The following is a 13,280-nucleotide window of genomic DNA, read 5'->3' on the forward strand; positions in this document are numbered from 1 at the left end:
TCTTAGGAATTTATTCTAAGAATAGCGTAATGTTAAATTTCGAAATATTTATGCCAATTAATCTATGAAACATTATCTGTTATTGATGGGATGAGATTCATGCGTTGACTTCCACCAAGAGTAATTAACCCATCCATGTTTAAAATCTCTTAATTACTATATTCATGGAACTCATTAGCAATAGTTACTTATTTAGTAGTGCTTGATAACGTGTTTAAAATGTTGTTTAGTAAAAATTTTAATTTTTTATTTAAAATTAATTTATTTTTAATTTTGATATGCTAATATTAAAAATAAATTTTAAAAAATAAAAAATATATGTTATTTTAATATATTTTTTAAAAAAATACTTTGAAATCACTAAACATTACTTTAATTCCCAAGAGAAACACTCAATGTCCTATAATTTTAATCACTTGCCAACAAAAATATTAACGATAAAAATAAAATATGTTCAGTAATCATATTTTCATCGAAGGTGCTGCGCTGATCCAATGCAGTTTCAGTTAGAAAGCTACTGGATATTCAAATACTGCATGCACAGCTAACAGGTATCAACAGATTTCTCCCCCTTTTGCTTTGGAAAAGAAGGGACACAGAAACACCAGGAATTTGGGCTTCTGTCCCAACGCACATGCAGGGAAGAAAGACAATGAAATGAACTCCGAACCTTTTAAGGTTTTCCTCGTGTTGTCAGAAGACTGAGAAGATCACTTATAAGACACGTTAAGAGCTCCATTTGTGACTTGGATGTTGCTTCACGATTCAGATTCTTTTCTTATAAGAGGCACACGGACACGTACGTTGATGATCGCACTCCATCAATTTCAATTTAAAATAGCACTTCACTTTATTTATTTAAAGGAAGTGTTTGATAATGTAATACAATTGTAATTTAAAGTATTTTTTTATTTTAAAATAATATTTTTTATTTTTTAAAAAAATATTTTTATTTTAACACATCAAAACAATTTAAAAATATAAAATAAATAATTTTAAACAAAAGTGTTTCTAAACGTTGCTTTGCTTTAATCTTTGTGTATATATATATACTCATATATATTTCTCATATATATTTCACTGTTAAAGTTAATTTACTTTATTTTAAATTTATTTTTCCACTATTAAACTTAATCCACTTTATTTTAATATTTATATATATATATATATATGTATTTATTTGATGAAGTCGATTGTGTTTTTAAAGTGTTTTTGAATAAATTAATATTTTTTATGTTTTTAAATTATTTTGATATGTTGATCTTAAAAATATTTTTAAAAACATAAATAAATAATTTATTTTAATATATTTTTAAATAAAAATACTTTAAATAATAACTCAGACTATCATAGTCTCAATTCTCAAAGCATGCATTCCATTTCTTTCTTTCAATGTTTGGGTTCGCTTCATCCCTTTCAAAATGCTTATTTAGAGCCGTTTGGGCTTTTTTATTTTATTTTGAATTAATTGATTTTGTTTAAAATTATTTTTTTATATTATTTTCATATTATAATATTAAAAAAATAAATAATAAAAAAATATATATTATTTTAATATATCTTTTAAAAAAAATACTTCAAAAACCAATTGTAAATTCCTCACGATTACCTTTAAAGCACTCTGAAGTGCGCTTTTGTTTTTTTTTTATCAGACTTCACATACTGACACAAGGGATATATCAAAACTGGGCCCTGGAAAGCTTACAATGCAACTCCTGGTTTTATGCTCGGAGCAGTCCAGCTCTTGAGTGGCAGATGCTAGAAAGGAAGCTGGGGTTATCTACTATGCATTTCCAGATCATTGATGTGTGGATCTGCCAACATGAAAACTTTCCCGTCTCGCCAGCTTGGTAATGGAAGCGAGAGCGAGAAATGAAAAACAACAAACGATCTTGGTACTTGGTAGGAAACAAAAATACTCACAGGCAAAAACTCAAAGAGAAAGGGTAACAGTAATAATCAAAGGAAACTATAAATTTCCAAGAAGTCGTATCCAATTTGCAAGTCATCCGTGCAATTTCAGAGGACGAGGAATTACAGAGCAGGACTTTACTTAGGCAAGCCAGACAATTATTGGCTCAAACAGAATTAAAACGAAAGAAAAACTACATATAATGAAGCCTAAGGGTGGTAAAAGGGTCAAAATTGCAAGACATGTGAAACTTCTAAACTTAAATCTGTGACATGGTTGTCAGCCAATTTGAACGGAAAATCTACAGTAACACGGTAATACTTCAGGTTCACAAAAAAAGTAACATTTCCTTCAATTCGTGAATCATGACATATGGTAGACAATCATGGATGTAGCATAATTTAAGGCATCCCAGAGTCCAGGAAAAAACCAAACTAGATCGAGAACAGACCTTTATCCTGTAGTTCAATCAATAGAAAGAAAACATAGAATAAAGTAAACAACATGCAGTCATATCACTCTCCCAGCAATTATTAGACAGAAGTTCACTGGCAATGACCCAACAGCTTGCAATTGAACACGAGTACCAAACTTGAAGGAACTCAAAGTGGACCTGAGCAAGTTGGGGTAAATCTCAATCAAATGAACAAAGATCCAGTGCCAATTCTACCTTCTGAAAACCCTAAAAGAACCAAAATGATCTTGCACCTATAAATTTAATTCAAAAAAAACTCCAACTCTAGTTCTTGTTTGCCACACAAAAATACCCAACTTGCTCTCACCTGAATCTCCAGACAACTAAATTTGCTTATCCAAATACCTCCAGAATTCACCTTAAACAAATATTTACCATTCAGCTTTTCTAGTAAATCATTTCCATAATTTTTTATCAGCAAAAATAACATAGTAGAAAATACTAAATACTCCATTAATCCAAACTCAAGAGCACAGTGGTCTTTCCTTTATATAACATAAACCACAACAGACACAACATAAATTCTACCCTCAATAAAAACCCGAACCCCCAAATTACACACACTGAATAAATAAGATACAACTAAGAAACCGATTCAGGCCTTCTTGCCGTTATTTTTACCGTTGTGGTTTCGCTGATGATAAGCAGTGGAGAAATTGGAATTCAAATCAGAGTAAAGCCCAACAACCTTGGAGATATTGCCGTTAAGTTCTTGAATCAGAGAGACGTTTTTGACCATGTTGTCAGGAGTTCTAGACTGGTGATTCTCATTCACTTGTTGAATCAAAACTCTGTTTCTGTCCAGAACCGACTGAACTTGTCGAAAACTATTGTTGAATGTTGCCCAAACCTCTGCATCAACTTCATCTTCTTTGTTGGCGTTTTGGTTGGTAGTGATTGAGGGATTGGAGGTGTCTTCCATGCTCGATTCGGCAGCGGAGAATGAATCGAGGGTGGTGTTCATGTGTGAATAAAATTGTTTTGACGAGACATTATAAGAATTAAGAAAATTACTTGCTGGCTTTGAGCCTTTTGATCTTTAAGGAGAGAGAAAGAAAAGGAGACGGTGGATGTGGGTGATGATGATGATATATGGATTTTATGAGTCTACGCGATTTGAGAGAGAGTGTGATGCATACAATACAGAGATGACAGAGTGAGAAGTGCAACTTTTAATTGTTACTGTAACCTCCAAGTCTTCGACTACTTTTGAGAGAAAATAAGAGGGAATTTCGAATGAAAATTACCATTTCGGTAATTATTTAAATCATGGGAATTTTTTATTTATCCTAATAATTCAAGTGATCCAAAAAAGTTTACATCATAATTGATTTTTTTGACTTAAATATTATATATATATATAATTAACTAGCTAAATTTAAACTCAAAGAAATTTTTTAATAAGTCAAAATTAGGTCTAAAAAAATTAAATTTTCGTTAATTTAATATATATATATATAAATTAAAAATTAATACAAAAAATATAATGTAGTAACTCGAATATTTTTATTGATATGTTAAAAAAATCCAAATAATTGTCTGAATTATTTATAATATTTTATGTTATGAATTGGATAACTAACGATATCTTATTTGTTATTTTATTTTATTTATTTTAAAAAAATTCATAAAAAAGAAAAGAAAAATCAAATCTAAAACCTACTAAAAATAATAAAAATATCACATTCTAGACTTTTCTCTCTTCATAGTAATTACATTTAAATCATTAAAGAGATTTTTATATATATTTTTTTGTATTAATATACTTTTTTAAAAATAATATAAATATACATGATTGATCAAATTTTAATTGTATAATAACTCAAATTAAAATTTGACATAACATAGATACTTAAATTTGTGATTAAAAAAATGAATTTTTTTCTTACAACAAGAAAAATAAATTATAATTTTTCTTTGTGTTTTTAACTGTATCAGGTAATTCTAAAGGCAAAAATATAAATCTTTTGACGGAAACATATCCCAAAATAGTTTTGGTGAATCACTAGTGAACCACGCGCTATAAGTGCGAAAAGGGGTGAAGATTTTTTGAAATATCTTAAGCGGTTATTTTATTTTATTTCTTTTTAGAAGAATCTTTTACTGTATTTTTTTCCGCTTCATCCTAGGCCGTATTTGGATGGGAAGAGAAAATATCGGAGAAGTCAATGGTTTAGGACAACAAGAAGTCTTAGAAAAAGAACACATTCTTTTGTTTTGTTTTACCTTTATTTTATGCAACTTGGATATTAAAAGGCTAGAAAATATCTTTCAATTGAAAAATGTCTTAATCCAGTAAATATGAGCTCCGATTAACAAAAACCTAAAACAACTTATTGTTTCACTATGAATCCAAGTATAAAATATTATAGATTAAAATAGTGTAATAATTATTTTGTATTTTTCTAAAAATAAAAATAACGGTCTAATTAATGAAGATAATACAGTCTATTCATAATGTTCATTAATCATTGCTAGAATGATCAGGAATGGCTTGACTTTTTAATATTTTTTAAGCACGGAAAAATATTTAAATTATTCTTGAAAGAAAAGGTTATTTTAACTAATATCTAGGAGCTTTTTTTATTTTTATTTTTTAAAGCACGATAAAATAATTAAATTATTACTTTAGATAAAAAAATCAAACTAATATCCAAGGATTTTTTTGTATTTTTATTTATAACCAAGTTGATTAGGGGATAATTTGATATTCTAATAAATATAAAATATTATTTATAAGCTAAAAGTGGCTAGCTACACTACGCTCTTCATGTGACATGTACAGCGTGGCTTGATATCTAAACAACAACTTCTACGGTGATATTTAAGTTGTCTCAACAACCTCTCTATCTTTGAAAGATGCATGCGGCCAATAGATTTCTGGTTTGGTGTCGGTGACCTTGTTTTTTTCTTTCTTTTCTTTCTCATCCTCAAAGTAAGCATATAACCTTTCAAATTCTCAAAGCAATCTTTCTATTTATTTTTTCATCATATTTGATCATATTCTTTTGATTATTATTTTTCTTATTTTAAATAATTTATAAATTTATTTTTTTTTTCAATTTTATCTTTCATTTTTTTTCATCTATCGAATATGGTCCCTATTATTTTTATTATTATTTATTTTATTCAATATAATTTTTAAAATTTAATCTTTTATGATTTCATCCCACTTCAAGTTTTTTTTCTTGAAAGATTTGATAATCGTTTTTTTGATTATTATTTTTTTTACTTTGATAATTTTTTTAAATTGATAATTTTTTTTTTAATTTTATCCTTAAATATTAAATTGGTTAGGAATTGGACTTCTTGATTGAGCCCGAGTCTAGGATTTCATGAGTTGCGAGTTTTGAATATTAACCTAGATCCAAGAGATTCACCTAATTTTGTTATTTTTTTAAGCTCATGTTTTTTTCAGTTTCTTCCTTCAATTTTTTTTAATTGGATATTGAGTTCCATTTTTTTTCTTTCTATAGCTTTTTCACCAATTTTTAAAATAACTCGGTAATTTTGAGTATTTTCAATTGTTTTTTTTGTTAAATTTAGTTTTTTCCAAATAAATTTAGCTTTTCAATCGATTAAATATAAGCAAGAGATGCTCATATTATGATATTTTGTTTGATTTTTTTTTCAGGTCATTGCTCTAATATCGCATGCGGTTGCTTTTAATGTTGTCGTGCAACTTTTCATGATGATATTAGAACTGTCTCGATGAGTGTTTTTTGTTGATAGGACCATATTCACGGTAGAGACATGGTGACTCTTCTACTGGATTTTATGTATTCTCCTTCATAGTATACTAGAAGTAATTTTTCCTTAATTTTTCACTTTTGGTTAAAAAAATTCAAACTCCAATCCTTAAAGACCCCAAGACTTCTATTACATCGCAATAGCTATATTAATAAAATTAAAATTTTAAAATTAACAATTAATTTTTTAGCTATTTAAAAGATTAATGATTTGAATTTTACTAAGATAATATATTTTGTGTTTGGACGAATATGGTGAAACCAAATAAAAATCTTGTTATTATAGAAAAGGGATGCATGTTTAGCATCATGATAGCTTATGTTTTTCTAAATTATTTTTTATTTAAAAATATTAAATTAATATTTTTTAAAATATTTTAAATTATTTTAATACACTGATATTAAAAATAAATAATAAAAAACATAACTTTAATATATTTTTAATTAAGAAACACTTATAAAAAAAACACTACACATCTAATTACAAAGCTCAAACTAACATGAGACAAGTTGCTAGATGAAATCTGGGTGGTTAACACGCGTCAAGCAAATTAAATTTTTTAAGTATTTTAAATAATTTTGATATACTACTATTAAAAAGAAATAAATAAATTATTTTTAATTAAAAACTACCCTTAAAAATCTCTGGACCTCCTATTACAAAACACATAAAGTAACACACGAGAGAAGTTGCAGAAATATCTTGTCTGTGATTTCTTTTTCGAATATTAATTATTACTGCACCGGGATTGGATCAGAAGGAAGATCGTAACAGGTTCCCAGTGTTGCCACGACAGCAAAAGATCACCGACCTTTTCTCTTTTATTTATTTATTTATTTATTAAATTATGTATGCATCAGATAGTTTCTTTCAGATACTTATCCTTCACCTAATACTCTAAACATCACGTGCTACCATTTCTTTCCTTGCCAATCAACAACCAAGTTCTCAAAATAAGAGGCGAGAGAGATATAATCTATTCAGGGATCAGGATCATGTTGAATGATGCTGTATTATCATTGCTGATTAAGCTCAAACAATGGGATCCTGATCCCATTGATAGCAACAAAGTTATGGGTTAGAGATTCTAGTAATTTAAATTCTTTGGTCATGGGCCAACAAAAACGTGGAAAAAGAGAGAGGAATTTCTGAGTTGGACATGAAGTTTACAGTGGATTTTCCTCAGGTTTTTAGCAGAACTTTCAATTCATCATTTTGTCATTTTTAGTTAGAAATAATTATGAAAAAACTACGATATATATTGCAGGCAATGAATATAAAATGAATACCAGGTCTCATCCAACAATTTAAATTTAAAATGGGTTTTTCACTTGGAATTTAATTGATTAAATGGATTTGTTTGAGTTGAAGATGCAATAGAATTTGTTCAAGAATTTTACTGTTAAAGGGACTGGGTCAATGGATTTAGAGAACCGTGGTCCCATAAGCTCAGCCATCATAAAGGCACAGACAAAATGTCTCCAACAAGCTCAAAGAAGCCTTAATTCAATTAGCCAGGTGAACAGATACCAAATTTGACTTCTAACATCATAAGAGCTGAGCTTGTTTTTTTGTGTGTTATCTGTTGTGTTCTTGAGTCGTTGTATTAACTGTAATTTTATGGTTATGACTAATCATCTATATTAAGCTCTAATTGCGGCAGATAGCATTTTTTATAGAGAAAGAGCAGTTAACAACAATCATATAGACAGAACTGCCTTGTTTAAAAAACTTCTTTTTAAAAAAATCCTCTCTTATTTATCCACTCTTGCTGAAGTGGTAGTTTGTGGATTCATTAATTACCTGATGGAGAGCTTGGAATGAGGACAATGGAGAAACTCGAAGACTCTGCCACAGGGGTCATACTTCCTTTTTTGTGCTCATGAGAGATCTGTTTGTCAATGCTAGTGGTCTCATGATTCTGGGACTTCGCCAGGATTATAAGCGGTTTCATGGTTGCAATGTACTATGGTATCATGGAAGTGTCGCCCTTGGGGTTTTTATGAACGCCAACAGGCTTTGATTATTCTTAATGCTGGGAGACATAAATATGCAATCATCATTTCATCAACTTGAGCTTGTGTTGAAATCACCATGGTTATATAAGATAACACGTCCTGTTATTGACAAAAAAAAAAAAAAAATTGTCTTCAAATCCTCTCCAGCTTGAACAGTTCTTACGCGTGCCTTTCATCCTAATTCCATTTTCACAAGCAATCCAGCGCAGATGGGATGGACCAAGAGTACTCTTCTATCATGCTCTGTGGGGATATTTATATTTATTGATCGAGGCCTCATTCTGAACATTTGTAATGAGTTTAGCCATCACAGAGAACAGCTAAATTTTGCCATGCTCTGGACTCGGGGGCATGATGAAGCCTAATGCTTGCAAGATGGCAGGGTCTCTGAATGTGAGTTTAAAAGTTGTGCGATTTCTTCCAGGTAAAGAGGCAATGGATGTGATAGCTATAGAAGAGGAAGTGGAGAGTGAAAATCAAAGACTTGGTGGTGATATGTATCTGAATGAGTTACGATTTATGACAATGTGCAATTCATTCAACATGTTTTTTTTTTTTTATAATTTAACTTTTTTTATTTTAAATTATTTTTTAAGTATTTTTAGATAATTTAATGTGTTAATATAAAAAATAATTTTTTTTTTAAAAAAACATGATTTTAATGTTTTTCCAAGCAAAAAATACTTTAAAAAACAATTACTATCACTCTCTCTGAATAAAAGAAAGAATTATAGCATATCATGTAGCCAAATTCAAATGGTATAATATCTTATGCAGAAGTTCTGCCTCCATTGATCACATTTAAGTTTTTGGTTGATTGTTTTGGGCTTACAAAGAAATAGATGTACAGTTGAGCAGGGATCATTTTTATAAATCACGGAATTAAAGATGAAATGTACCGCATCAACTCAATTACCATGGCAACAAGTAAATAGTCAGTTTCTTTGTCTAATTGCGACCGCAGTTGCATCAACACCCCAAACAGCCTCACCCCTGCCCCCAACTTCCTCTAGGGCTAAATATCAAGCTAAAATTATCAGGAGGAAAACGAAACTGGAGAGTGAACTATTATAGTACCAGGACGTGCTTTGTTACTTTTCATGCAAGAATGCACCCATCATGCATCAATCTCAAGGCAAGGACCAAGACATAACAGCAGCATGAGTGCTTGAATTGAGAATGTCGGCAGGGTAGAAATGGGCACCTATTCAGCTGGTTTTCTCTTCCTCCCAAGAATTGAAGCTCTCTGCAATCTGGGGCCACCCATCCGCCATTTCTTAAAGGCTGCCATGGATGATTGAGCTGCTTCATACACTAAACATGCAGAGAAATAAATTACTGTCATTGCAACATAAATGTGCGGCACGAAAGCAGAAAATATACGCTCAAAAGTAAAAGAATCTCACTGTAAGTTTCTTCTTTAGTTAGGAGCATCAGGAATGTGGAAGCTGCTGCAAATGCTGTGGTGTGTGCCTTGTGTAGGACTTCCTTATACCGGATTCGAAATGCATATGCAAGCAACAATCCAATGGATTTATCACACCTAAGCATCATTATGAATAACCAAATAAGTCCTCGTAAAGAAAAGGTAAAAAGCTTGGTGAACACCAACTTGTCAGCCAAACGAAAGATTGCTGGTGTCATGTAAATTTACTGTCAATAGGTATGACCAACATTCAACCACCACTTGTCAATTGTGCACTTTTGCCTCCACCAGGACAACAACGCACAATCTCTCATTGTATAAGACAAATCATAGCAATTATGCCAAAGTAAATTCGGATGTATTGTTGCCAAGCACAGCCTTCACAACATGTAAACTCAACCACAGTACAGTGTATGTCTAAAGCCTTGGGGTTTGACCACAAAGTAAAAAGGCCCATGAACAATATTGATTGTCAAGCATTTGACCCCATTCACAACATATAAACTTCTCAAAGCTAAACAGAAAATCAGAATGCATGGAGTGAAGTAATTCATTTTGACAGTTTACTTCTCCCATATGTTTCCTTTCTATTGCAAGGATCTCGATAAGGGCCTTCAGTTGATCCCTGGACTTGAGAATGAAAACAGATAGTTTTTGCTTCTAGACTTTAGGTACACTGAAGTCTACGAACAAATGAAACCTAGATAAAACTAAGCAACCTGGAATCACTAACAGAAAAGTTGTCTCGGTCTAAAAAGAATGCCATACTCTTATCCAAATAATTTCTTTAAAACAGTCTAATGAAGTGGACAAGGATAGACATTAGTAAATTCATGAATGGCACAGATTGGTAATGAAATGATTATTTCAAGTTACAGTACTGAAGATATCCTAAAATTGAAAGCACTCCATAATCTTCTGGTTGGTTGCTAACCTTATTGCTCTGACATAGGAGAAGCCCACATTTGATTTTTATATCTAAAAACAATGATATACTTTTGGATGTCATGATGTGTTAGTTTGTAACTTTGTATCCAACACATAACTGGATTGTTTTGGAATTGTCAATCTGATTAAACAGACTGAGAAAGTCAAAAGGTTAAGGCATCACTTAGGGAAGGTCATAAAAAAAATATTAAACACATTGAGCTGCATGTTTCCTCCTCCAAATCGAGAAAGCAACACTTAGCAAAAAATGCTTCACAAGCAGGACACCATTTCATGCAGGTACTCTTGCATGGTAGTTCAACAAAAGGCACTAAAAGAAGACATCACAACAGGAATTGTATACACACATGAACGGATAGGCAGGGAAAGGAGACTCACAGTGGAGCTAGCTTGCATCCAAATTCATAAAAGTATGGACAGCGGGATCTCAGGTCCACACAAGCGGCGTCTGCCTGAATTTCCAGCCTTGTTCTGGTGAGGAAAAAGAAATACTATCTATAAGCTATAAAAACAACTGTACAAGTAAATAGATGTTGGATGACAGCATAGACAAACCATTCTCCATGTACACATATGATGATTTTTTGGGGACTCGACTATCATAACGAGCAATTAATTTAAATAAACCCCTGAAAATGAAACCTAAAATCAGGGAGTTCCTAGAGGACTCGAGCAAAGTTTCTATAACTCAAAGGAACTACATTTTAGATTGAAGTTAAAATCGGGGAGTTCCTAGAGGACTTGAGCAAAGTTTCTATAATTCTAAGGAGCTACATTTTACATTGAAGTTTTAACAGCAATGACATAAATAATTTCAAAAAGAAATTTTCTATCCTTGAGAACTACAACCGGGAAAACCAATTGGACCCTTCTACTAAGACATAAAGCAACCCTACATGAAGATGGATCTCCCACTAACTCACTTCATAATGTAAAATAAAAATATTCGCTTGGAGCAAGTAAGGCAATTACTTTTGATTAAAACAGGCAGGAACACCTATCGATACAGCTTGCCTCATGTGCAATTCATGAGCAAGCCAGAAAGGTAGCTGTGTCTTTGAACCTTGTTCAACCTGAGTTTTAATTAACACGTCAAAAACAAGGTGAATATATGAAGTAATTTGACTTGTGAAGTCTTTCTCCAACGCTATTTTACTTAAAACTTACACATCCTTTTTCAGTACTTTCATCGATTTTCACTCCATTTATAGCCTTTTGAAACACAACCGGGACAAACTGCAAGACAGTGTGAACACACGATAGAAAAGTGATTATGTTAGGATTACGAGATTTAGGAGTTAAAATATAAGGTGAGGATAAAAAATTTCACCTCTTCCTCCACGAGAATACTATCAATGTCATAGTAATTTGCCATTGTTTTATGTTATCAATTTTATCGGTCTTCTAGCTTCTCTAGTGCAGAAGCAATTTCACGTGTTTACCTCCAGGCTGCAAATAAAACATAATTATATTGTATTTTATAGATTGCAGTGATGGAGCTTGGAATCTATGCTCTACAAGATTTTACTTATCAAGTCAGTCTTTTATTTTTATTTTTCTAGCTGTTTAGTTTAGTATTATTGACAAGCAGGATTATTTGCTGGTTTTTTTTTTAAAATATTTTCTTTCTTTAAAAGGCTACTGACAAGCAGGATTACTCAAAAGGATTATTTGCTGGTTTTAAAAGAAGAAAGAAAATATTTTTTTTAAAACCAGCAAATAATACTGTTAGGATTTATGACTAAGAACTGTCCCAACTAATCAGGAAAATTTTCTTTGTAGTCTTGGTCCCATTTTGAAAAAGGTAAGAGATTTTCCAGAGATTTCCAAGAAAATATTCTGAGGAAGCAAACTCAACAAAACAGAATGAGAATTTTTACCTCCTGAAACCACTCTTCTGGTCATCAATTTTACATGTTCTGCCAACACTACTGTCATTCTTGATGATACTTAAACAGAATGATCCCATTCCCAATTTTTTTTATGAAATGCATCATCCCTGATCCCTCTCCACCCCAGTCTGAAAAAAAAACTCCCCATAACAGTGTCGCCACTGTGATATCACAGTGTATTAGTTTAGTTGGTCCCTAGCCAGTGCGCATTGGGAAGGGAAAAAATTAAAAGACTGTTCAATAGCTAAGATGTCCAAGAATACAAGTGTACAGGGACAAAAGAAGAAAAGGTTTCCTACGAACAAAAGAATCAAAACAGCAATTCAAGAAATTGAGTTGAAAAACCAAACCGTTAGAGCAATTTATTGATCTTCTCTCTTGGAAATCTTATATGCAACTCCCCACTATGACCTCACAGGATAAAAACAAACAGAACAGCTTACGATGGCTGGTGGAGAGGACGCCGTTGTTGTTGTCTGGATCTCACGGTGGGTGGTCGAGAGGACGCCGTCGGTGATGAAAAAAATAGAGGAGAGGGCTGTTGGCGGTGGTTGATTGTGGAACGGCTGAGAGAGAGAATAAGAGAGGCTAGGGTAAGTGTTGTATGTGTTGGCTAATGCCGCTAATGTGGAGGGCTGGAGGTTGGATTTGGTGCAGTATATTTTCAAAAGTTTTAGCTTTTTCACAGCGCATCAATTACTTTTAAGAATCTTAAGAATTAATCATAATATCTGAAAACACATATCTATTGCATCTCAGGCACAACGGAACATTCAATTTTTGCATCGTTTATGCTTCGTGGCTTCCGAGAACTTCCTTGCAGTGGAAGCAGTGGCAGTCCTGTTCTTCAAAACCCAAG

The 13,280-nt window shown here is 31.8% G+C and overlaps 2 protein-coding genes across 4 annotated transcripts; both read right to left on the minus strand.

Annotated features, from left to right (window-relative positions):
• Positions 1-2,816: 2,816 nt before the first annotated feature.
• On the minus strand, positions 2,817-3,487 carry LOC133704793 (protein EARLY FLOWERING 4). The gene has a single exon (XM_062129786.1). It carries the CDS (start codon positions 3,349-3,351, stop codon positions 2,983-2,985), a length of 369 nt encoding a protein of 122 aa, XP_061985770.1. The 5' UTR covers positions 3,352-3,487; the 3' UTR covers positions 2,817-2,982.
• A 5,411-nt stretch (positions 3,488-8,898) lies between these two features.
• Positions 8,899-13,243, minus strand: LOC133705724 (DNA replication complex GINS protein PSF3-like). Of its 3 annotated transcripts, XM_062131088.1 has the most exons (8): positions 12,772-13,242; positions 12,410-12,582; positions 11,860-11,978; positions 11,697-11,765; positions 11,502-11,602; positions 10,908-11,000; positions 9,562-9,698; positions 8,899-9,469 (listed from the first exon to the last, which is right to left on the minus strand). In XM_062131088.1, the coding sequence occupies exons 3-8, from the start codon at positions 11,902-11,904 to the stop codon at positions 9,360-9,362; spliced, it is 555 nt and encodes a 184-aa protein (XP_061987072.1). In that variant the 5' UTR covers positions 11,905-11,978; positions 12,410-12,582; positions 12,772-13,242; the 3' UTR covers positions 8,899-9,359. The 3 variants fall into 3 exon arrangements, with proteins under 3 accessions (XP_061987072.1, XP_061987073.1, XP_061987071.1); XM_062131089.1 differs by lacking the exon at positions 12,410-12,582 and having other exon boundaries at positions 12,865-13,243; XM_062131087.1 differs by lacking the exon at positions 12,410-12,582.
• Between the last annotated feature and the right edge of the window lie 37 nt (positions 13,244-13,280).

Source organism: Populus nigra, chromosome 10, assembly GCF_951802175.1.
Source record: "Populus nigra chromosome 10, ddPopNigr1.1, whole genome shotgun sequence".
In the NCBI taxonomy this organism is placed as follows: domain Eukaryota; kingdom Viridiplantae; phylum Streptophyta; class Magnoliopsida; order Malpighiales; family Salicaceae; genus Populus; species Populus nigra.